This window comes from Cladophialophora yegresii (genome assembly GCF_000585515.1).
Source record: "Cladophialophora yegresii CBS 114405 chromosome Unknown aczIN-supercont1.7, whole genome shotgun sequence".
NCBI lineage: Eukaryota > Fungi > Ascomycota > Eurotiomycetes > Chaetothyriales > Herpotrichiellaceae > Cladophialophora > Cladophialophora yegresii.
Window position 1 is genome coordinate 2591134 of NW_006913051.1, and position 22748 is coordinate 2613881.

At 54.4% G+C, this 22748-nt stretch overlaps 9 protein-coding genes across 9 annotated transcripts; 3 read left to right on the top strand and 6 right to left on the bottom strand.

Annotated features, from left to right (window-relative positions):
• Nucleotides 1–970: 970 nt before the first annotated feature.
• Nucleotides 971–2992, top strand: A1O7_10038 (uncharacterized protein; the record flags this gene model as incomplete). The annotated part of the gene is made up of 1 exon (XM_007764022.1): nucleotides 971–2992. The coding sequence occupies one exon, from the start codon at nucleotides 971–973 to the stop codon at nucleotides 2990–2992; it is 2022 nt and encodes a 673-aa protein (XP_007762212.1).
• Nucleotides 2993–3952: 960 nt separating this feature from the next.
• On the bottom strand, nucleotides 3953–5275 carry A1O7_10039 (mannose-1-phosphate guanyltransferase; the record flags this gene model as incomplete). Its single annotated transcript, XM_007764023.1, has 5 exons — nucleotides 3953–3972; nucleotides 4025–4162; nucleotides 4215–5134; nucleotides 5191–5200; nucleotides 5269–5275. The coding sequence occupies 5 exons, from the start codon at nucleotides 5273–5275 to the stop codon at nucleotides 3953–3955; spliced, it is 1095 nt and encodes a 364-aa protein (XP_007762213.1).
• Nucleotides 5276–6687: 1412 nt separating this feature from the next.
• A1O7_10040 (uncharacterized protein) lies at nucleotides 6688–8016 on the bottom strand (the record flags this gene model as incomplete). The annotated part of the gene is made up of 1 exon (XM_007764024.1): nucleotides 6688–8016. One exon carries the CDS (start codon nucleotides 8014–8016, stop codon nucleotides 6688–6690), a length of 1329 nt encoding a protein of 442 aa, XP_007762214.1.
• A 1156-nt stretch (nucleotides 8017–9172) lies between these two features.
• A1O7_10041 (uncharacterized protein) lies at nucleotides 9173–11064 on the bottom strand (the record flags this gene model as incomplete). Its single annotated transcript, XM_007764025.1, has 4 exons — nucleotides 9173–9553; nucleotides 9637–9996; nucleotides 10055–10410; nucleotides 10458–11064. The coding sequence occupies 4 exons, from the start codon at nucleotides 11062–11064 to the stop codon at nucleotides 9173–9175; spliced, it is 1704 nt and encodes a 567-aa protein (XP_007762215.1).
• Nucleotides 11065–12131: 1067 nt separating this feature from the next.
• Nucleotides 12132–13283, bottom strand: A1O7_10042 (uncharacterized protein; the record flags this gene model as incomplete). The annotated part of the gene is made up of 1 exon (XM_007764026.1): nucleotides 12132–13283. One exon carries the CDS (start codon nucleotides 13281–13283, stop codon nucleotides 12132–12134), a length of 1152 nt encoding a protein of 383 aa, XP_007762216.1.
• A 1348-nt stretch (nucleotides 13284–14631) lies between these two features.
• Nucleotides 14632–15707, top strand: A1O7_10043 (uncharacterized protein; the record flags this gene model as incomplete). Its single annotated transcript, XM_007764027.1, has 2 exons — nucleotides 14632–15037; nucleotides 15094–15707. The coding sequence occupies 2 exons, from the start codon at nucleotides 14632–14634 to the stop codon at nucleotides 15705–15707; spliced, it is 1020 nt and encodes a 339-aa protein (XP_007762217.1).
• Nucleotides 15708–15728: 21 nt separating this feature from the next.
• A1O7_10044 (uncharacterized protein) lies at nucleotides 15729–16439 on the top strand (the record flags this gene model as incomplete). Its single annotated transcript, XM_007764028.1, has 1 exon — nucleotides 15729–16439. The coding sequence occupies one exon, from the start codon at nucleotides 15729–15731 to the stop codon at nucleotides 16437–16439; it is 711 nt and encodes a 236-aa protein (XP_007762218.1).
• A 703-nt stretch (nucleotides 16440–17142) lies between these two features.
• Nucleotides 17143–18959, bottom strand: A1O7_10045 (sphinganine-1-phosphate aldolase; the record flags this gene model as incomplete). Its single annotated transcript, XM_007764029.1, has 2 exons — nucleotides 17143–18799; nucleotides 18856–18959. 2 exons carry the CDS (start codon nucleotides 18957–18959, stop codon nucleotides 17143–17145), a joined length of 1761 nt encoding a protein of 586 aa, XP_007762219.1.
• A 508-nt stretch (nucleotides 18960–19467) lies between these two features.
• On the bottom strand, nucleotides 19468–21082 carry A1O7_10046 (homocitrate synthase, mitochondrial; the record flags this gene model as incomplete). The annotated part of the gene is made up of 3 exons (XM_007764030.1): nucleotides 19468–20740; nucleotides 20800–20938; nucleotides 20989–21082. The coding sequence occupies 3 exons, from the start codon at nucleotides 21080–21082 to the stop codon at nucleotides 19468–19470; spliced, it is 1506 nt and encodes a 501-aa protein (XP_007762220.1).
• Nucleotides 21083–22748: the final 1666 nt, after the last annotated feature.

Consider the following 22748-nt stretch of genomic DNA (forward strand, 5'->3'; position numbering starts at 1 on the left):
GCCTCGACGCCGCCTCTATGAACAGCCACCCAATCGCTCAGCGCCACGCCGACCCCACACACCCTATCAAGGATGGTTGCAAGGCTGTTGACCTTGTGTAACCCTTCTCATCTGATTGCCCTGGATATATTATGGATCGTGGATTCAGCCGCAGTGATGGATCTGCTGTTCATCCAAACCTCGACTGCTCTGGGTTAGCAACATCGCCCGGCCTCGTCTTTGCCCTATTGTGGTATGATAGATTTTGTCTTTCCACTTCTAGAATATAACGGCTCAGTGGTCAAATCCTTCGAACGTTACTTGATGAACTAAGGAAGTCGAACACTCGTACGATGCATCCAGCAGGACCGGTTTGGCCACAGATCGAAGAACCGCCGGCATATTCCTTGGCCTTGCCGGTCAGCAAAGACAAACGGGCCTCAAAAAGCCGGTCATTATCGCGAGTTGCTGCCAGACAACACAGCGCTACAGAATGGAAGACAATGCAGGGGGTCATCACACACCTCTACTGTAAACAGAAACTGAGTGTTGCGGAGCTCATTCGCCACTTGCACTCAAGGGGATTTGAAGTCAAGTACGTGAAACCTTCTTGTTAGTCTCTGCCTTTGGATTGAGACCTCGTAACCAAAAGTACGCTGCGGGTCAGCACTGGTGTGGAGCCGCACTCTGATGAGAATCATTTCCTCTCTTCGATACATTTATATGGCACTGTCTTCTCCTCCAGCTCGAGCATTCTTTCATCGAGCAGGCTCCCTTCCCAACACCTTCTGGAGCTCTGTTTCTTACGTGCTGTTGCTATAGTGAACGCATGCTACACACACGTATCAAAAAGTGGAAAATCGGCCGCAATCATAAGTCCAATGAAATGAGGACTGCTGCCCAACTTCTGGCAGACCATCAAGATCGCCAAGGACCGGCGGTTGGTCAATCGGGCCATACTGCGGTTGACAGCACCGGCAGCAAAACCGTCATGCCCAGCTTCAAGATCCGAGGGGATCCTGTTAGCTACAAGGAGTTCTTGCGATACTTCCGGCGGAGGAAGATCAATGACCCTATCACCTGGGTCAGTGAACACAAGGACGACAAGTTCGTCCTGAGCGATGATGTGGAGCTCGTCACTGCGTCCAATCTCTCTTCAAAGGACTCAAGCTCATGCGACGAGGACCCGGTCGATGTATTTGGACCCCATCACGTGGCTCCATTTCCTTACCAGTACCATGAGCAGCCACCGGATACAGACCTTGCCAACCTCGGCGACATGTATCAGTGGAGTTCGGATGGCTGTTGGAACAGCGATGAGAACGTCGAACAACCACCACACGGGTTCTACTCAGAAGGACCTGTGTCTTTCACCACATCAGCCTTGGTACACAACGACAACCTCTCCCCAACCTCGGTGCCAATCTTCATCAGGTCCAGTGCTTCTGCCCTGTCCGAGCACCTGGATTACAGCATAATGGGTTACATGAGCTCGTACCTCATCGCATCGCAACTCGAAACCCAGCTGGAACCGCCCATCCACGCCCACACTACCCATGCAATCTTTGCATCCAAGATGCAGGACGGCATCTCAGCCTTGGCCAACCTTGCGTTGACTGCACCATCCGCCAAGGCTGTATCAAAAAACAAGAAGCGAGATCCGGAAGCTACCAAAGCCCTGACGAGCTTTCGAAACGGCTTCCAGCTGCTTGAAGAGATCTTGATCAACCACAGTCCCATGTCTCTAGCCTTGGTGTTCGGTGTAATCTGCGAGTTAGCAAGCCACACGGCCAACCCCAGACTGCAGGCTATGGGTGTCCACGTCCTTCTAGGCCAGCTGCTTTCTCATATCCACGAAAGGTCGGGGGCTCTGATTGAGCCAGAACACCCGTTGACAACATTCTTCGGACTTCTGTTGCAAGAGTATCAACGGCCCAGTGTAAGCACTACACCGCGATCACCACCCCTCGCTGATTCTATTCTTAAAAGCTTGGAAATGGCCATCACCCAGCTACAGCTGTCTTCCAGCCATCTCCCTGGTGCAGCTGCAGAGGAAGCACCATCATCGGACTGGAGGGCCCTTTACCTCCGCGAACGCCTCTGCGACGCCCTTTACCACTCTGGCTCGAGCTTTCAAATCCCGCGCGCGAGCATGCGCAGGTCACTGCTCCACGATCAGGAATTCAAGTACGGCTCGACCGCCAGGAACGTTCTCTGGACGTTGACGAATGTCGCAGACGATTGCCTCGCGAGCGGTGACGTAGATGGGGCGATCGAACATTTCGAAGAGACTCTAAGGCGTGCAAAGACGTTGAGCGACGTCTACGGACGCGAAAAGACGAGCTTTGCGGCACTAGAGGGCCTGGGCAGATGCTACGTTGCAAAAGCCGACAAAGTACCATTCGAGGAGCGAGTCACGCGGTGGCACCATCAAGACCAAGCAAATGTGTCGCAGGACGCGCTACAGTCAGCCTCTGGACAACCGCCCGCGTGCTGCTCATGCCATTGTCACGGTGTCTTGTCATCAGCGACATCGGCGTCGAGATCCGTGTCCTCGGGAACCACTACGGACTCGACAGGAACGTCAACGCCAACAACCTTGCCGCGATCAGCACCAGCCGAGAGCCCCAGGACGCAACATCTCAAGTCCGCGCTCCATTACTTCTCGTCCGCCGAGTCCAGGGCAAGGATGTACTTTGAGGCCTCTAGCCGACGCATCGCCCGCGTAAGCCTGCGCCGACAAGAAGTCGTGGAAATGCTGGGCCGCGCGACGCCCCCTTCGACAGACTCGGACTCGAACTCGGGGACTGGCTCGGGAGGAGATTTGGAGGACGAGTTTCCTGATATCGCTACGAACACAAATCCGAGTCTTCCGGAACAGGATGGCGGCAGCAACAGCGGTGGCGGCGGCGGCGGCGGGCAGTTCCCCTATGGGTTCATGCTCAACATGGGATATCACTTCGGCAGCATTGGCGGCACAGGCTGCACTCCAACCCCGGACATGGCGAGCTGAAGGTGGGAACGACGCGGAAATAGGAATAGCAATCTTCACACGAAAAGGCGGATCGGGCAGGCAACCGGGTCGGACTTGGGTGATGGCTGATTATGCGTTCAGTCGGTGTGTGTCTGCACTGTACTGTACTGTACTGTACTGTACTCCGTAATCTGTCGTTCCCTGAATATCGAGGTACAGGTCATAATCACCAGTCACGATCGCGATCACAGTCGTACCTTGCGCACTCACAAGTCGCAGTACTGGACACAAGGTACTTGCTGCTCTACCGTACCGTACCGTACCGTACCGTACCGTACCGTACCGTGCGTGTGCCTACATCGGTACCTACCTGGCGAACAAGTCTTGACTTTCCTGTGCCTTCGTTTCCACGATCCGATCCCATTCATTCTCCATCTCCAGCAACCCTTGACAGCGTGCGTCCTCGCGCTGCACAGCGCGGTTTCAATGGACTGACTGGACCGGTACTTCTGTTCGAGAAATACTCCGGACAAGCGGGATGTCAAAGTAGGAGCAGAACTGAAGCAATGGCAGAGAGAAACTCGCTCGAAAGACTGGTTCATCACCATCATCTTCATTTCGTGATTCCGGACGGACCTCAGATCTATGCTATTACAATCGATATTGCCCTTGCGTGATAGTGAAATTTTCCACTGCCCCTTTTGCGACGAAACCACGGGGAACCTCATACCATGCAACCCTTTGAATTCTAAGCAGTGACCATTTCCGGAGTTTCCGGTCCTCTAAATTCTATCGTCTCATTGGCCCTGTGAACTGAAATGCATCAAGCAGAAGGTTTCGCTCATTTCATAAACGCCCCAGCTCGCTGTTAGCCGGCCGACTGTCGCCATTCCCTGCGGTCGATAGTAAAACATATCACTGAAAAGGAGAGAAATTTTGAGTGCGTAATATAGAGTGAAGAGCCGAAGTCGGGTGACATGCATGGCTGATACCAGCCATTTACATGATGATCGACGGCACTAAAGCTTCGTTAAAAGACTGTTAGGCATAGAGATGCACGGTTAGACTCACCTTCAACGTTGGCCTTGATGCTCTTGTGAGGCAGCACGCTTCCACCGTTGACGTAGATTTCGTCACCTATTGAAACATCGTCACCAAGGACTGTGACGTTTTCCAGACGAGCCCAGCGGCCGACAGATGATCTCCAGCCTAAACACCCGTTAGCCCTTAGATCTGACAGCTTGACATTCTCTTCACTCACCGACAATGGTTGACTTGACCCAAGCATGGTCTTTGACCTTGCTGTCCTCCAACAGCACACATCTTTGTAACCGGACACCATCACCAATCACGCAGCCAGGTCCAATGACCACATTAGGGCCAATGCGGCAGTTCTTGCCGATCTTGGCTGTCGGATCGACCATGACATTGCCACCATAGACGTATGACTCAGATGCGGAAGCAAGCTTCTTCGGTTGGTTCTTGGCCAGCGAAGCCAGGTACAAGCAGGTGCCGCTCAAGAAGTCCTTGGGCTGCCCGACATCCATCCAGAAGCCCTCCAGATCGAATGAGTGCAGTTCGCCGTCTTTTGTCATGGCAGGGAAAGTCTCTTGTTCGATCGAAGTGGGTCGGAGTTCGATTCTCTTGAGGATGGAGGGCTTGAAGATGTAGATACCGGCGTTGATGCGGTTGCCCACGAACTCGACGGGTTTCTCGACGAAGCGGTCGATGCGAGAGGGGTGGTTGGGTGTGTGGACAATGACACCATATTTACTGGGCTCCTCGACTTTTGTGACGACGATTGTGCCCTCGTTTCCGTGCTTTTCGTGGAAAGCAGCCAGCTCCTTGAAGGGGTAGTTGCAGATAACGTCTGAATTCAGCACAAAGAAATTGGACTCGTCCTTGCCCAAGATCTTTTCCGCCAGCTTCAAGGGACCAGCGGTGCCCAGAGGCTCGGCCTCGACAGAGAAGGAGATCTTGACGTCGTACATGTCCTCGTACTTTTTCAGGGCACTGATCATGACATCGGGTCTGTAGTTTACGGCCAGGACAATGTCTGTAACACCGGCAGCAGCCAGAGCCTCAACTTGATGTTCGATCATGGGTCGGTTGGCAAACTCGACCAGAGGCTTGGGGAGGGTGAGGGTGAGAGGTCGCAGTCTGGTGCCGAAGCCACCGACGCTGTGAAAGGAGGGTTAGTGGAAGTGAGGTGCAACGGACAGGCGGCTTGTGCATACAGAATGAGGGCTGTAGACGACAAGTTAGCTTTGCCCACGACATGTCATTGTGCCATGTGGCCGGACTGTTTGACTTACCCTTCATCTTGAATGAGAGTGGGAAGTGAGGATATGGTCGGCAAGGAGTGAAAGGAGACAAGGGTGTAGAACGAATGAAATGTAGCTCAAGGACTACTGTGTGTCGACGATGAGGCTCGGCGAGATCAAGTTCAACTGGTTCAAAGAGCTCAAAGGGAGGTTCGAGCAGGGCAAGGTGGTGTTATATGAGGCTCGAGTGAAAGTTGCGCAGCGTGTCACCCACTTCTGAATCGGCAGCAGCCACTGTGTTCGCTACGGCTAAACAAGGGTCGCAAGGGGGTCCAGCTGAGCCCGGAACTGCCACTATATTTTTCTTTCTGGAAGTCGCGCCGCGCGTGGTGAAGCCGAGCTTAATTTTATCGATAACGCAAGGTGAATTTCGCGGGACCCTCATCTAAGCCTCCTAAGTACGGAGGAGACCCTTTGGCTTCTTTCCCCTGAAGCCACCGTTACCAAAGCTGCTTCGCCATGGTGCAATTTCGCGCAAAGGGATGATTGCCCCTTTCTAACGCTCATGGGCCCCCATACCATAGGAGTCTCCGGAGGAAGTATTGAGCTCACGCCGACTAACGTGTCTTTATCATTGGGCGCGCACGCCTGCTGCCCTTCCGCATCTCGTCCTCCGCCCGTGATTAGATGCTAATGAGGCGTTCTTCTGGACTGCGTTCGAGACGCCACGGGAACAGCAAGAGCTTTTGCTACCGTTGGACTGTCCTTCCTGTGTCTACCGTACTGAACTCCGTACTGGACACGCAACTTCACCTAACATCAGCATGTACTTAGCGCGACAGTCAAAGTCCTCACCTGGTCAGTGTAGCTGATCGCTCAGTGAACAAAACAAACAACCCAGGGCATGGTCACAAGGCAATACCCCTCACCATCCTTTTGCGAGCCGATGACACAGCCACAACTCTGCGTAACGCATACTTTATTCCCCTCTCCTGACACGCAGAATTTTCCCGATGCGAACTCGGGTGCCAAAATTAGCCGCATGCTTCGAGAATCATGTCACCGTGTCTTCAACTCTTGTCTGCTATTGTCAATGTTCCAGCCGCCTTCGACCATGGTTACACAGTACTTGAAGTTCACGGTGTCAAATGAGGGCCACTCACGTGCTCAGCAATGCTCTCTGTCCTACCTACCTAGGGAGTCGGTTGTATAATCACGCAGCATCCTCAATAGGCAGGTACATGAATTACTAGTATCCAAGGCTGTCGTGGCTCGTGACTATACTACAATACAAGGTGCTGGTGCTGGTGCGCTGTGTTCCTCCCTTCCCTCTGCGCCCGTTCATTGTGGTGTTATTACATCCTCCAAGCTCAATATGCAGCCCGAGATCTTCTAGATCTGTCCGGCTTTTCGAAACCTCGGCCAGGTCTGGTCCATCGCTGGCTTTTCCCAAACAATTCTTCAGCCCGTCTACTGGGTGTCTTCAGGCAAAAATCCATATCCCGCATACCCTCCCTTGTTTCTTTTTCCTTTCCTCCCTGCCATCACAGGCGATAAGCCGTCCCTCTCTCCTACAAACTCGTTCAACCAGTCCCTCACCTTCTTCACCTTGACGACCTGGGGATCTTTCCCCACACTCGCAGTCCGTAGGTTGCTCACGCTGTAGATCCCGCTCAGATCGTCGTCGTCGACTTTCTTGCGGAACAGCAGATCGATCTTCGTAACATCGCCCTTCAACGACTGTCCGTGGACTTTACCCCGGAAGGAAGACAGAGCGACGTTCTGGAGCAACACCACGTCGCGCGGGCGCATAAACTTGAGATTGCGACGGAGCACAGAGCGGATGCCCTCGGGGTTGGGGTTGCCGCCGTCTTTCCAGTTCACCCGCATTTCTCGCGGCAGCCACATTGACACGGTGAAGTTGGATTTTGTGTCGTCGCCGACGATCATTTCCACCAGGTCGACTTCGCGGGGTTTGCCGTACTTGGCGCCCGTGATGACGGTCCGGGGTGGTGCGATTGAGATGATCCCGACAATGAGATTCACGGTCATGGTCTGCGGCGAGATGCTTTCGAGATAATGCGCGTTAGGGATGTCCCGTAGTTCCGAGAGCGACTTTGGTCGTGGTGCCTGGCTTAATCTCCGTTGTGAGGGTGTCCGGATGATTCCACCGGGCGTGCCGGGCGCTGTTCCCTGTGAAGCCGAGAACATGTCCTCACTGGACTCGAAGATCGGTGTACCAGGCGTTATCGAGTCGGAGAAGTAGGAGAGCTGGGAGGATGGGATGGCTTCGTAGATGGAGAACGAATGGTCGTAGTATTCGGATATGGGTCCTCCCTCCGAAGTATTGAAGGCGCTCGTACCGGATGAGGTTGTGTCGGGGATGGAGGATGAACCCTCCGATAGTGAGGGCCTCGATTGAGGCTCGCTGATGTCGCTACCAGGGGTCGAAGCACCGAGCAGTTCCGAGAGGGAGAAGAACTCCGCATCCCCTCTGTCGACATTGTCCAATTCGCCGGCTTGCTGCATTATCAGGGCGCCGGCCGCCAATGGACGCGGGTCAATGTTGAGCTTCGGCAGGATCGGTCGCATTTGGAGTCTCTGCGTCGTGATCTGGCGCCATTGAGCACCGAACGCTTTGGATGAAGGCGATTTCGGCCGTATCGAGGAGTCGATATTCATGTTCTCCTTGTTTGGAAGTGATTCGACGTGTGAAGCGTCGGGCAACAACGACTTCTCGCTCCAGTCGAGCTTCGCCGGCTCCGGGGCGCCCGCCAGGATGATCATCCGGCTTGTCATGTACTTGGTCGCGGTCGAGTGTCGTAGGAGGCTGTCGAAATATGCGCCGGCTTGCTCGAGGGCAAAGTGTATGAACCTCTGCCTCCCGCGTTCGATAAAGTTTCCCCAACAACGAACTCTGTCTGACTCAGCCTTCAATAGCGCAACGCGTCTCCAATAGGCGGGATCCGAGCCCACGGCACAGGTGAGACCACTGTGTAGACCGGATGGAGCTTCACGAACCTTCCCCCACAAAAACTCGCAAGAAAAGTCCAAACCAAAGGAGATCGGAAAATTGATGAACTGTGGAGGCGGCTGTGGCGGACAGCGGTAGGCGAAGGAATTTGTACTTTTCCCTTGGCCTGTCCTGCCCTGGAAATTTGACACCACGTCGCGTCAGACGGCTGCAGATTGCGCCGGCGCTGAAGCTAAAACCTAGGGTCAGGACTGGTCCACGATCTCGCTTCTCTCTTCGCCGCTCATGATATTACGGCCCTGTGCAATGCAAACTCCAGACTTGACTGGCTCGTGGAGCGACGGATGACGAGTGACGCCTGGGGGGAAGATGACGGGACGCCGGCTCAAGGTAGTTGATCAGAGTGTCTATCAACTGTGGCGCGTGACTTGGGACAAACAACAGCAGCCAACGAACTTCCGGAGGAACAAATCAGCGAGCGTGCGGGAGAAGGAGTCGGTGACGAAGCTGGAGGTACTTGAGGCTATGTACTGCATTTGCTCAATCATTGAGACCCTTTGCGTCGTGCCTTGTGCGCAGTGATTGGCCCGAGTGCAAAAATGCATCAAGTTTGGTTGGGACGGTAAGTGAGATCTCCCAACAAACCTGACGCAGCTTTGCATGGGGACGGAGAAGCCACTTCCCCAGGAAATACCAGATGACCGGCCGCTCGGTGGCACAGCTGGGCGGTTGAGGGGCCTGAAGAGCCGCTACCCGCACGCTTGGGGCAGCCTAGACGCACTCTGGGAAGGGGCCCGCCGCGCCGCTGAGCCAGTTAGAGGTAGTCTTGTCCCTTAGCTAACTACTTCGGCCTCCTCCATACGAGATACGCCGCGATTGTACGGAGTAACTGCGGATACGGTCCAGGCAACAGTGAAAGGACACCTACTGGGGCAGTCGACTGACCTCTTGAGGTACATTGTTTTATTGCTCTGCCTATTTCTACAAAACCCAGCGATCACTGCTTTCGTAAAACTCCAGGCCAGAGCCAAACCGTCTGCCGAGATCCCTCTTGGAGATCGGCACCCCGTTTGTGATGTTGCCAGGTGCAGCAGCAGGATACTTTCCGTTGCAGCTGTAATCGTACTCTGCCTGGTCGAGCAGGCCACTCCAGATCTCAAGGACTGTGGAAAGCTCGCACCAGCCATCGTCTCGTTCTTCGCATTGTGGATAGGATTTATAGAGTGGGACAGTACGTTGAGAGATGGAGAGGTGGATATAGGTTGTTGCGGTGCCGTTGGCGTAAAAGTCCGAAGCGGTTGCGTTGGGGCTGGTTGGGCGGATCGCCTTGAGCGGTTGAGGAGTGTGGATTATCTCCCAGACCTGGAATGCCAATTAGTATACGTGTTCCTGGCCTGTAATGGGGCACTTGCCATTCGAGCACCAAAGGGTGTGGTGTGCGACACAATCAATTGCCGGTTCGCAGGCGGACCGGTCGGGCCCAGTGGCTGACCAAACTGCTTCAGCCCGAATGCCGTGATGATCGAGAATATGTTCGTATCATGAGAGAAGTCGAAGTAAAGTGTCTGATTCAATGGGAAAGTCGCAGTACTTGCTACCATTGTCGTGTTGATTTGGGTCGTCCCGGGTGGCACGTCAGGCAGATGGCCTTGCAGGCGTGCGTACAACTCTTCAACATAGCCAATCCCGACAGCCCGTCCGGTCGGGGAACCGAACCCGTTGTTGCCGTTGAATTGCAGGTCGATGCTGTACTCGAAGCCTTGCCATTCTTCGTATGTGAAGAGGTCACACCATTGAGAATACCCCTACGAGCCAAGCCCATTAGTACCGGCTGACGCAGTTGGGACGAGTGACACAACTTACAAACGCGACGTGCTCGTATGGACACAGAGTTTGCGCGTTATAACTATCCGCCACTGTCCAATTGTAGCCACCAGCTAGAGCCTTAAGTCTCTTTGTGGCGTCAGCCAGGTAGATGTTTTCCCAGATGACAGATGCGTTGTTGCCACCCGTAGAGAGGTAGTTGTTGCTGTTGTTGCAGTTCATATAGCCCGCAAGTGTGATGTTGAAATTGTTCTGCTCAATGATGGGCACCAGGCTGGCATTTTGAGTCCATTCGAGGCCGAAGAAACCCGCCATGAAGTACTCAGCCGACTTCAGCATCCGGTCTTGGGTAGTCGTTCTGGCAATAATCTTGGTGGAAGTGTTGTAAAGTGCGCCTATACGCCGTTAGGACTGGTCAGGTCACTCTTGAGGCTCTCGTTACCATAGTTGTAATAGAATAAGACGCCGGAATCGAACAGCTCCTGTCGACCGCGGGCGACCAGGATCTCGGCGCCAAGGTTGTACTTCCAGTTGTTCAAGAAGCCGAGATCCCCTGTCCACTTCGCCGTTCCGTTAGCTGTGATGTTCTGAATCTTGCTTCCGAAGCTCGCAACTGACGATGTTCCAGTCGGGTAACGAGCTCCGTGCCGGTGCAAGAGATGGACGGTCGAGATGTTTGCTCCCGGAGGTAAGGGATACTCGTTCGAGCCGAACCCAATAGGGTTGGGAAAGTATGAGCTTAACTGTCCATGTAGCTGGAAGATACTCTGATTGTTGGTGTTCCCCTGGATGGGGAGATTGGTCTCTAGAGGCGCATTGGGAACAAATGATGCCTCTGCACCCCAAGGGGCAGGGTTCGTCTGAGCAAGAAAAGGCGCAATCAGTCCGGTCGTTGTAGGACCGGCGAAGAGTTCAGGAGTGGTTTGGTAGTACCATGGCTCAGTAGCAGAAGCTGTGGTCTCGCCAGAGGCAGTGGTCGCCTGTCTCGGATCTAGAACAGCCGCACTTGCTAACCCGCCGGACAGGAAGAGCAATCTGGAGCTTACCATGATGCTGAAGCAGTGGTAGCCGTCACAGTGGGGTTACAGCAAGCGTTGTAGGAACTCATCGAGGATGCAGCGCGGGGGGGCACTGCGTCCAGTATTTGTAGCTGCGCATCTTTTTCTCTCCCAGCTCACTTCCCTCTGAGCAGGCTGCCTACAATGGTAAGAGCTATGGGTCCCCATGACGATCGCCGTTGTATGTGCATGAGGGCGTTCCATCGCTTGTGCAACTCGATCCACAAGATCAGACAAATCGGAAGAGGGAAAGCTGGGTTACGGCTTGTTCGGCGGAACGTCTCAAGCTCGACTGGCCGAAGCGTTGCAGACAAAGGCACCGAGTGAACTGACAGGCAGCTCGAAGCTCAAGATCCTGGGCAGTCGTCATGGTGCAATGCAAGCTCGTCAAGCTTCCAAAAGCGTGTCGCACTCCGTAAGCTTGGTGCTGCTTGAATCCGGCAGCACGTGGGCGAAACATGCCCAGGAACAGCACTGCCGTGATCTCATGAGTCGGACAACGTGACTGAGACAGCGAGATCAATTGGTGACAGACGAAAGATCGTTGACGGCCGCGCTGACTGGCATGACAGACATGAGCTCGATGACTTTTCAATTCGGGCATCGACGCTCTTAGCGCGAGTGTGCGGCGATCCTTCACGATGCGCATCTGCGTAACTCGTGGCTGCCAAAGCTGCCCCACTCCTCCATGCCACGGTGCGTGCACAGCAAGCACATTAGTGTACGGAGTACGCGTGCTCCGTATACTACCTAGGTAACGAACATGGCCACGAGCAGGTGCCAAGCACGTTTGCAACCACTATGTACCAGGTTGGCAATTCCATTCCTCCTCATATATACTATGTAGGCGTTAAGCACATCTTCATCAATTAGCTCATTGGTGTCTTGCTCTATGCCGGTCATCTTTAATGCTTTTCTGTGCCTTCTATCAGCCGTACCCAGTCGTCGCCAGACTCCATGCTTGAATGACTGAAATCACTGGACCAGACGCTCTCTAGGCGGTGAGTGCTGACGCTCATCGGCGCATAAGCACTATGCTGGCTACATCTCGAAGTAGCTCAGTCCTCGAATTTGAAGCTTTTACCACCACTAATGTCAATCGCTCCGCCGCGATAGCTGCCACGCTTCTTCTTGTTCTTCTCCTTTGTGAACCCTTTGCCTCGGGTCACGGACAAGTCATTGTATGCTCGATCAGCGTACTCGTAGCTCTTGTAGGCGTTGGAGATATGGTCAGCTACAGTCGACTGGGCAGAGAGCTGTGCCAACCGAGTTGGTCTTGCGCCAACATGAGTCTTTCTCGTCACGATCTGTTTCCCACCCCTGCCGTGTGCTAGATGCGATTCTTCCTCTGATCGGTCAATAACATCTCCCATCACAGTGTTGGACGAGGAATCTGACGGATCTTCAGCGGCTGCCGCCGTCAATTTCCCGAGAGTCGGGGGCTGAGTGGGGCTGGCCTCCTCATCGTCACCCTGCTCCTCTTCGTCCGAGGATGTGCCTGCGTCACCCGACGTCTCCTCCTCCGAACTGGCAGAAGAGGTTCCAGAATCGCTAGTGGACCTTCCGCCGCTTTTGGCCACCTTCGTCCGTTTGGCTGAGCGGTCGACGGAGGAAGAGGACTCTGACTCTGAGGAGCTAGATGCTGCCTTTCGCTTCAGATTGCGAACAGGTTCGGTTTTCTTAATGACAGCTGGGGACCTGTTTCGCGCAGGCTTGACTTTTCGACCATCTTCGTGCTCATCATCAGCATCGCTATCGGAGGAAGAGGAGGACGATGACGAAGGCGACGCTTCTCGCTTGTTGGATTGTGCTCTCTTCAACTTTGCGGGCTTTGTCTTGATGGCTTCTTCTCTAGATTCTGAGTCCGTCTCGGACTCGGATGTACTCTCGCTGCTGGAGCCCTGATCGCTAGCATCGCTGCTAGACCCTGATTCTGAATCAGACGACGAAGCGTCGCTCTCCTCCGAGCTCTCGTCTTCAGATGTAGATCCTTGCGCTTCTTGCCTTTTCCAGCTCTCGACAATAGTCTCTAGATTGACTCCATCTTGTAGGCCATCTAGGTCGGCTGTTTGGTTCTTTCGCTTCAACTCTTTCCTCAAAGCTTTACTTGTGGACTCGAAGCCGTATTCGTCGAGGAAGGCGGACACCAACGAGAGGACCTGCGACGGCGGCTCCGTGGTAACTTGGGGGACTTCTGTCTTCGATACCATCCTGGGGAAGCACGCCCGGCGCCTCGGAGCGTGGCTGTCGGAAAGCAGACCTGGGTGAGGGAGGGCAGTCCCAAGCCTGAGCGTGCTTCCCAAGACACTTCCTGAGAAAATAAATTTTATCTCCAACGAAAGTTGCTCCCCGATGAGGAAACTCAGGCGAAGCCGAGGGGAAACCTTCGGCGCAACATTAAATTATATCTCACACTTTATACGGAGGATCAAAAATACTCCAGCTATATTCCTCTCCACGCTTACTCCGCTTACTCCGTACTCGTTTCTTTCTCTTCTCAAAATGGTTTTCTTAATTGTGTCACTCTGAGGAGCCGGCTACGCAGCAGCAGGGGCACCACGCCAGTCATTTTAGAGTCTCTGCTTTCTGCTGAATCCTATCATTCAACCGCAGAGCAGAAAAGTTATGAAAAGGCGCACAGCCTTCTACATTGCGATCCAAGGTCAGGCGTAATTAGCGAATGAGTACCCGAGGCGAAGACAGGAGCGAAGAGGCAAGACTGGCATGGCCAAGCCCGACCTAGACCTTCAAGGTATTTATCTCGTATTCTGTTTAGTCGTCATGCATCATGGAGTGGCCGTAGGGACGAATCTCTCAGTCCATCAGGCTGAAGCAGTTGGTGTTGGGAGGGTCCCCACTGGACCTTTCATCCCAGTGACACCAATGCCCAGACTTCAGCTGCACTTCACTGCCTCTCTTCGGCTCTCTTCTACCACGGCTTCGCCCATTCCCAGCCTGACCGTTGACCTCCGACGCAGAGACTTTCAAGAAAACCTCCGACAAGATATGCAGAAAGGATAACCATTATAGACACGGCTTGTTTTCGTCACCAGCTCGACAAAATCCTGCACATACAGCTCACACAGTGTCGCAGCTTTCTCCCGATTGGGTTCCACATTGACATCGGGCGTCTGAGCCTCGTGTTTCCGCAGCTGCTAGGTGTCTTGTCGGAGCTAACTTCCCGTGGCGCTGCAAGCCTCAAGCCGGAGATGTAGGCATTCTGCCTCGACACGGAGCTTGTCATTTTGTGGTTGTGCCGATCATGCCGAAGGGTCAAGTTAACTCAGCATGCGCTCTTGCACAAGTTCGAGGACATTGCGGGGTTTACTGAGTTTGCGACAGTGCAGCCCCCAGCCAGCCGGTGTCAGGTCCTTTTAAAGATGGGAGGGTCTCTCTGCTCCGATGTTTCAGCCTCATTCTGCTGCATCACCTGCTTTGCGATTAACGCTGGCCTACCTAGCCCTCTACTGAAAGCATCCTACAAGAGCCGCCAATTGGCGGGCAGGAACACTCACTATTGTCTCCTCTTCTGAAACACCAGGCAGCCAAGCAGTCAACATGACCACAGCTACTTGTGCAAATCTGCCCGGACCCCTCTATCTTCCCATAACTTACCACCAGGTTGGGGTCGGATCAGTCGCACCCGCATGGGGTGTCAGGGTCGAGTTTGGCGACCCAGGTCAGGTGGTCTCTCTGACACCTCGCATGTCGGATCTGACTCTTGTTGCAAACTCTGGTGATTGTGCTTCCTCAACTGATTACGACTGCCTAGCGTGGCTAGGAGGCACCTATGACCCAACCTTTTCAAGGACGGAGGCGACACAGACCGCGGCTGGCTGGAATGGGACATTGCAGGGCGCTGACCCGGCCGATTTTGTTCTATACAATGACGTCCTCACAATTGGCTCTAACGGAAGGACTGTGCCGGGTTTTCCATTTGCGACCGATAACGAAGCAGGATGGGGTGAGTCAAACTCCCAAACACCTTATCTATCTCTGTAAGCTTAGTCCTCCGAACAGCCTACAACATTTCAGGCAGCCTGCTGGGCCTCGGCCTGAACTCGACATTCCTGCAAGCCATGGTCGACAGTGGTGTTGCACCATCCACATCCTACGGCCTGTGGGTTGGGACACGTCTAAACGACGAGGACCCCAGGGACGGCCTTCTCATGATCGGTGGCTATGATTCCGCCCGCGCCAACGAATTCCACACCTTTGACAGCAGAGACACATGCACTACGTGCATCATTCTGCAAGATTTGACGTGGGAGTCTGACGCTGGATCATTTTCCCTGCTCGATGAGGAGGCCACAGAATTCCAAGTTATCCTTGTGCCGGCGTGGGAGTCACTTCGTTTGCCTCCGTCGGTCTTCGACGCATTCGGCAACGCCACGGGCGGCGACTACGACACAGACCTCGAACTTTGGACATATTCAGCAGCTTCCTTCCCTTCCGGTAGTCTCAACTTCACCATCAAGAATGGCTATAGTTCCTCGATTCCAGCAGAGGAACTCTTCTTCTACCCGCGTCAATACGACACTGACGGGAGCCTCATTGTCGCCAACGAGACCTACAAGATTGGATTCGTGGAGAAGTACGAGAACAACGATGACAGCGGCAAGTACCTAGCCTAGTGGGGCACTCCATTCCTGACCATGAACTATCTCATCGTCGATGTCGCGCAAAAGCAGTTCCGTCTCTCCGAAGCAAGCCGTCAAGACTGGGGGAACGAAGGCGGCGTCTTTCCAAAGACATTATGTCCGGCAACGCCGCCTGCCTCGGACAATCCGGAAAATGGCACAACGGTAAACCCAGGCCCGAGCCCAGAGCCAGAGCCCGAGCCCAAGCCCAAGCCCAAGCCCAAAGTCGGCGCCCTCGTTGGTGAAATTGTTGGCCCAGTCGTTGGTGTAGCCATCATTGCTCTGGCCATTTTCTTCTGCTGGCGCCGCCGTCGACGCAACAGGAGACGCCGTGAACAAGCTTCTGCCAGTCAACCTGACATCCCTACCGTCCAAACATACCAGCCTGTTCCCCCCATGGGCCAACATCCTTCCTCCACGACATGGATGTACACTTGTCCCCACCAACACCAACCGCCTCAGGGCAGCTACTCGTATACAGACCAACCGTTCCCTCCGGCAGGGGCCTACCCGGTCATGATGCAGCACGGATACCCTAAAGCCGACCAGACGGTCTACCAGCCCTACACGCCACCGCCACATCGGGCGCCTCAGGAGATGCCATCCCCGGAACCTACCCCTGCCGAGTGGAGAGGCAGCGAGGTCAGCGGAGATACAGGTGCCACGGTGAGTGAGCTGGCCAGTCTCGCCCAACCCCAATTGTTTTGCATGCATCGATCTATCTAGCTACCGATCTGCCTGTCTGTCTGGCTGTCGGAAACTCTGGCACTCTCGCGCGCAGTTCCCCATTGCTCCTTCCTTCTACCCGTCTCCTTTGCCCTACGCTACGCACCCAGCTGACGCACAGAACAGAGGGGTCAGCCAGCGACACACAGCTCCGTCACAACGTATATTCAGCGGCCAGAATTGAATGCTACCCAATGAGTCCGTGATGGTGCTGAATTTTGCAGAATCTGAAAAAGCCACCACAATACTGGCATATAGTGGCGTTTGGGGTCTTTACTTGGCTTTAGGGCAGTCTTGGATGCGGATCTCAAACCAGTCTGTCAGTACCGGGTTGGGAGTAGGTAGTATGTAGTTGGTGCAGAGGCTCTCTCTCACGGTATTTACTGCACATATGCAAGTGTCTGCGTTGCGTGCGTCAAATACCCGGGCGCGATAAAAGATGACGATGACGAAGAGGCTGTGCGCTGTATTCTTCCTCCAATACTATAGCACTTTTATGTTCACCTCTTTGCTCCTAGTAAAACCGACTTGAGTTTCCAACTCTCCTCAAGTCTAGACTTAAGTGAACGTGCAGCAACATGTATGAGGTATGTACCGTCGCTTGCCTTTCAACGCTAAGGTAGAATAGTGACTCGCGAAACCATCCAATCCAGACCACCCTGACAGGTTCACAGGGTAGCTAGCTACCTAGCCGGCCGGGGCATCACGCTTTATACAGCGTATCAAGGTACGCGACAACCAGCTTCTCGACGATGCTCTTATCCGGCAGGCTGCCCGCCACGCCGTACAGCTGTGCGCTATTGCCCTTCTTGCGGGTCTCAGCCTTGACGGTGGTACCGCCGACGACACCACTGCCCGTGACCTCCTGGCTCAAGATTTTTTCTTTTTCCTCCTTGACCACGGCGACGAGGTCGTCGATCAGCGTGTCCACCGCGCCGGCGCGCGTCATGGGCAGCGTCACCGCGACATGCACGCCGGGTGGATCCTGCAGGGAATTGAGATGCCAGCCCTTGCGACTCATGCCGTCGGCGACGTCGTAGATGCTGACTTCCGGGTCGAGGCTCTCGAACGCCACGACGCTGACGCTGGGCTTGCCCAGGATGCGCAGCGCGGATTTTAGGACCGGGTGTTCCTTGACCGCGTTCTCGATCGTCAGTTTTGTGCTCACGATCTTGTGCGTCGCGTCGATGTACCCCTTTTCGCCGACGGCCATCATGCTCGCCCAGCAGCCCGCGATCAGGGCGCCGGGCCGCGACCCTGCAATCGAGGGAGACCCGTACACGCCGCCGCTCCACCCGGGCGCAATGAAGTATTGGTACTCGCGGAGCTGGCGGTCGCGGTACAGGATGCACGAGTTCCCCTTTGGCGCGAAGCCGTACTTGTGCGTGTCGACGCTGATGCTCGTGACGCCCGGGAGACGGAAATCGAAGCCTCCTTCCTCGGCGAAGGGCGAGGGGAACCCGGCCTTGGCGAGACACGGCATGAGGAACGACCCGAGACAGCAGTCTACGTGCAGGGGGATCTTGTATGCAAGGGCGAGTTTGGCGAGCGAGGGGATCGGGTCGACGATGCCGTGCGGGTAGTTGGGCGCCGAGCCGACCAGGAGGATGGTATTGGGGTTGATGAGGCGGCGGACGCGCAAGACATCAACTTCGTAGGACGGCGAGGGGCACCTCACCACGTGCAGCTTGATCTTGAAGTAGGATGCGGCTTTGTGGAAGGCGGCGTGCGCGGTGTGCGGTATGATCATCTCGGGTTCGGTGATGCCCCGCTCGGCGTAGCCCTTCTGTCGTGCCGAGAGGCAGGCCATCAGAATGGACTCCGTGCCGCCCGATGTGGTGACACCGGCCCCCGTGTCCGGGGCGTTGAATAGTGCAAGGACCATGGCCACGATCTCGGCTTCCATTTTCCGCACCGCAGGGAAGACGTCCGCGTGGATGGGATTTGCCACGCTGAACAGTTTCATCGCCTCGCTTTGAATCTCCAGCAGCGCCGACTCGCCGTGATAGACCGCCCCAGAGACTTTACCCTCCTCCCACCGTGTGCGTTTCATCGCTGACAACGTCACCAGCTCGGCGGAGAGCTGCTCTTTCGTCCATGGCTCTTTAGGCAGGTGAAGGTACCTGTTCACGCCAGGGTCGGCCGGGACGAGTTTATTCTCGAGGTCGGCGCGCGCCGAGGCCAGTTGCTGCGCGACTTTGGAACGAACGCCGGGCAGGTTGAGGAACATGCGGTAAAGGTTCTTGTGCGTCGAGTGGTAAAGGAGGGCGAGAGAGCCCAGGATGCCATGGCCCCGGAGGAAGTAGAAGGAGCGGCGGAAGAGCCTGAGAAGGAAGAGCGCGAATATTATGTTGCGGAGGCTGATATGTACGTCGGTAAGTGATTCAGAGGGTATGACATCGGGAGTTGGACCTACACGTTGAAGTTCGTGTGCAAGTCCCCCAGTCGAGACAGAGGCCCAGCCCGAGCTCGCTGGAACTTGCTCTGCAAGCTGAGGGGGAGAGGAGAGGAGCCACCCATGATGATGGTCCGAGGGTTAGAGGTCACCGAAGTCGAGACATGGAGACGACGATTGATGTGTCTTGATAGAATGATGGTGGTGACTGGAGACTCGCTCGATTTTCATATGCTCCCAATGTTCGCCTTCTCCGCACGTTGACGTGGTTCGTCACATGTTCATGATGCTCGTACTCCGTATTTCGTTCCGCTGTTAGCCTCGGGCCGTTATATACGAGCCTCGTACCGGTGCAAACTGTCACACTCCCAGGCGTCGACCCAAGTAATCATGATTCAATGGAGAAATTAGATTGCAACATCTGTGTCGCCAATTTTCGGCATACATCTATCAACCTTTTCGACACCCTTCTGTCTTGCTTTTTGGCCCGAATCGAGCACCAGCTGACGTCTAGCTCTTGCTATGTACAGAATCAGCTGCGAAAACCACGCCAGATTGACCGTGTCCTGGGATATCTCAGGCCGTTGCAGATCACGAAAACACCAAAGAAATGCATGCCAACGTATGCGGCCTTTATGATGTGATGCCGTTCGTCTTGGCCTTCTTGACCACCTGTTCCGTGGCCACTTCTTCCTCGACCGTCTCCTCCAGCCGTCTCTTCTCAGGTACCGCCTGATCTTCTTGCTGCTTCTCTGCTAGCAGCTTCTTTTCCTTTTCTGTCATGTTCGGCAGCTCAACCTCCTGCCCGGGGTTTTGCTTGCCCATCTTGACATTGCGATGGTATGCGTGGATGATCGAGTCAGCATCATCGATCGCGATAGGCCTGATATCCGCGAGTCTCTTGATTGCCGCCGTAACTTCCTTGTATTGTGCATCGGTCATGTCAATCTGGAGTTGTTGTGCTCTTGACTTGATAGCATTCCATCCCGTCAGACGAGAAGCAAAGTGGATATACCGTCCAATACCGAAGTCCGAGGGGTCAATTATCTCGTATGTGCTTGGGTTGGCCAAAATCGCCTTGGCATGGATGCCGGCTTTGTGGGTGAAAGCACAGAACCCGGTGATAGGGTTGTTGAAGGGAATGTTGACGGCCACGGCCTCGGCCACGAGCTCCTCAATATCCTTGATCTTCTCCAGCTTGTACTTGCTCTTGACGTAGTCACGATCAGCCGTGATCATTCGAGCCATAAGCCCGCCCAGCGTAGTGATACCATTGCGCTCACCAATACCGAGGACCGAAGTATCGATATGTGTAGCACCAGCTTCAAGGGCGCAGTATGCGTTCGCAATAGCACAGCCAGTATCGTTGTGGAAATGGGTTTCGATGTCGCAACTGACAACACCTCGAAGAGTTCGGACAAGATCGTAGACTTGTCTTGGGGAAGCACATCCGACCGTGTCTGCAATACCGACTCGGTCCACGCCAACCTTGTCGACGGCCTGGTAAAGCGACAAGAGGTCGACCAGGTCCGATCGGAACGAGTCTTCGCTGGAAAATCGGATCTCGATGCCCTTGGACTTGACAAAGTTGATGACCTCGATTGCCGTGTTCTTGATGTAGGTCATGTCCTTGCCGTGGGAATGCTCGCGGAGGAAAGACGACGTGCCGATGACAACATCGACACCGTCAACACCGGTCTCGACTGCTATCCGCGCGTCGTCCATATGACATCTGATGTGCGTGAGGATCTTGGACTTCAAGCCAAGCTTGCAGATGGCTTCGCAGTCCCTGCGGGATTGCTCGGACGCGGCAGGACTTGTGAGTTCAATGTAGTCGGCGCCAAACTCGTCTAGCGCTTTTGCGATTTCGATCTTCTTGGCGGTGTCAAAGTAGGCATTTGCAAATCTGTGGGCTGCGGTCAGCACCAGCACCATGTTTCACCGGGCTGTGGTATCTGAACATACTGTTCGCCTTCTCTTAACGTGCTTTCAATGATCTTGAATCTGCTGACATTGCTCAGGAAGTCACCCACGGGCATGTAGGGATTTCTCTCATTTCGAGGTTGGTTTGTGGAGGTATTGATGCCAGTATAGCCGGGGTGGCCTGTAATAGATGAGTACGGCATATATCTGGGCGCAACAGCCTTTACGTACTGCCTGGGGCATGTGTTCCATTGGTATGGCCGTGGGTACCGTTGACCTGCCCGTTGACGCCGTTCGTCTGGACGTCGTCGGCTGAAGGACACATGTTGTATGGTGTGTGGTGTGAAAGAAGGGTACAGCTAAGCTTGGGATAAAGAGCAGATAGGGTCAAATACACTCCGAGGGAGAGGAAGAGTCGTCAGTGAGCGGTGAGGTTGGAGTAAAATGCAGCACCGGAGAAAAATAGTTCGCAGGGAATGAGTCAAAATGCAGCGCCGGTGATTTGACGGCGCTCGCAGGGGAGATGATGCACTTTGCAGTCTTGCAGCCGTGGGAAAAGTGGGAGCAAATGCTGGAGGGGAAAATCTCGAACTTTGCGGGGATGCGCTGCTCTCCGGTCTCGGTGCACCTAAGCTCAAATTTTTCTCAGCTATTTTTCATTCATCACTTGTACATCGTTTTCCCGGCGTCGCTGCAAGAACATGTTGACTTCGGTTCGTGTCAGACGGGGCTTCCATGCCGTTCAAGCTTCCTACCTAGGTACATTCATGCCTGCTATCAGACAGCAGACTACCTCGTCCGGTACGTCGACCACGCGAGCTCTTCTGGAGGAACGACGTCACCGACTACCCACGAAGTGTCACGTGCCCGACGGCTCAAGCCAAACCCAGGCAAGGCCAGGTAAAAGTATCGTCTAGTGCAGGTCATAGAAAGTGCACCAATCACGAATCAGGAGTGGCTCAGTTTCTTTGGCGTGGCTGGCGTGTAACTTTTCCCTATCCCTCAGCATTCCTTGACCAACGAAACTCCGGTCATTCATGCCATTACCCCGGAACTCATATGTGAAATTCTTTACAGCAGCAAACCGGTTTGCACTACTCTTTGAGATATACCACCAACCTTCGTGTCCCGGGCCGTAGTGAGATGCGAAGTCGAAGGTAACGCCTGCTCGCAGGTCGAACGACATGATAGCCAGAGGACAATTCGACTCGTCTAGATCTCATGGACCGATGCTCATTGCTAATATCCTATTTGACGAGCCGCCGAATCTGTGGATCAGTGGTTGGGAGAGGCCAGGAAGCCAGGTGCGTTGAGAAAGATTGCAGATGCATACAGTGCAAGCGTAAAAATCCCCGGGTGGTATAAGTACTCCGTACGAAGCCATGAATGCAACAGTCTTATGTGCAGTCCACTCATACCGCCTCAGTACTTCGTATCGTATCGGTGGCTTCTCTTCTGCAGGTGGGTAACCTGATGCGCGAGCGGAACGGCCAGCTGACGTATGCCTATATCATACCAGCAGTCCTTCTCCTCCTCGAGGCGCATGATGTACGAGGTAAAAATGGAAGGAGCTTGAGATGAAACTCAAAGTATGATTCCAGAAAACGTGTTTGGCATCCAACGTGACGATGACCCCAGGTTGGTAAACGGCTCGAGTCTTCGATAGGCCAATGGGTATGCCAAAAAGGAGGGTTACCCTGAGGAAATCTTGCAACCGTTCTGCCATGTCGGAGCCTGTTAATCGACGCCGTTCAATCTAGCAACTGCTGTATAACGTGATGCTGGCCCGCACGTTGGCCGATTCGAGGCGAAGGATTCTCCACACTACTAAACGAACGGTTCATCGTGTGGAGAAGGGCTGATCAAGGCACGATCCATGCTGCATGGACGGTTAGACCCCAGGGCGCCTAATTGAGCTGCGTGGTATATAGACTGGCCAGTCGAGCATCTGATATTCTATTCAGACTGCAATCCGGGACATTGATGCAAGA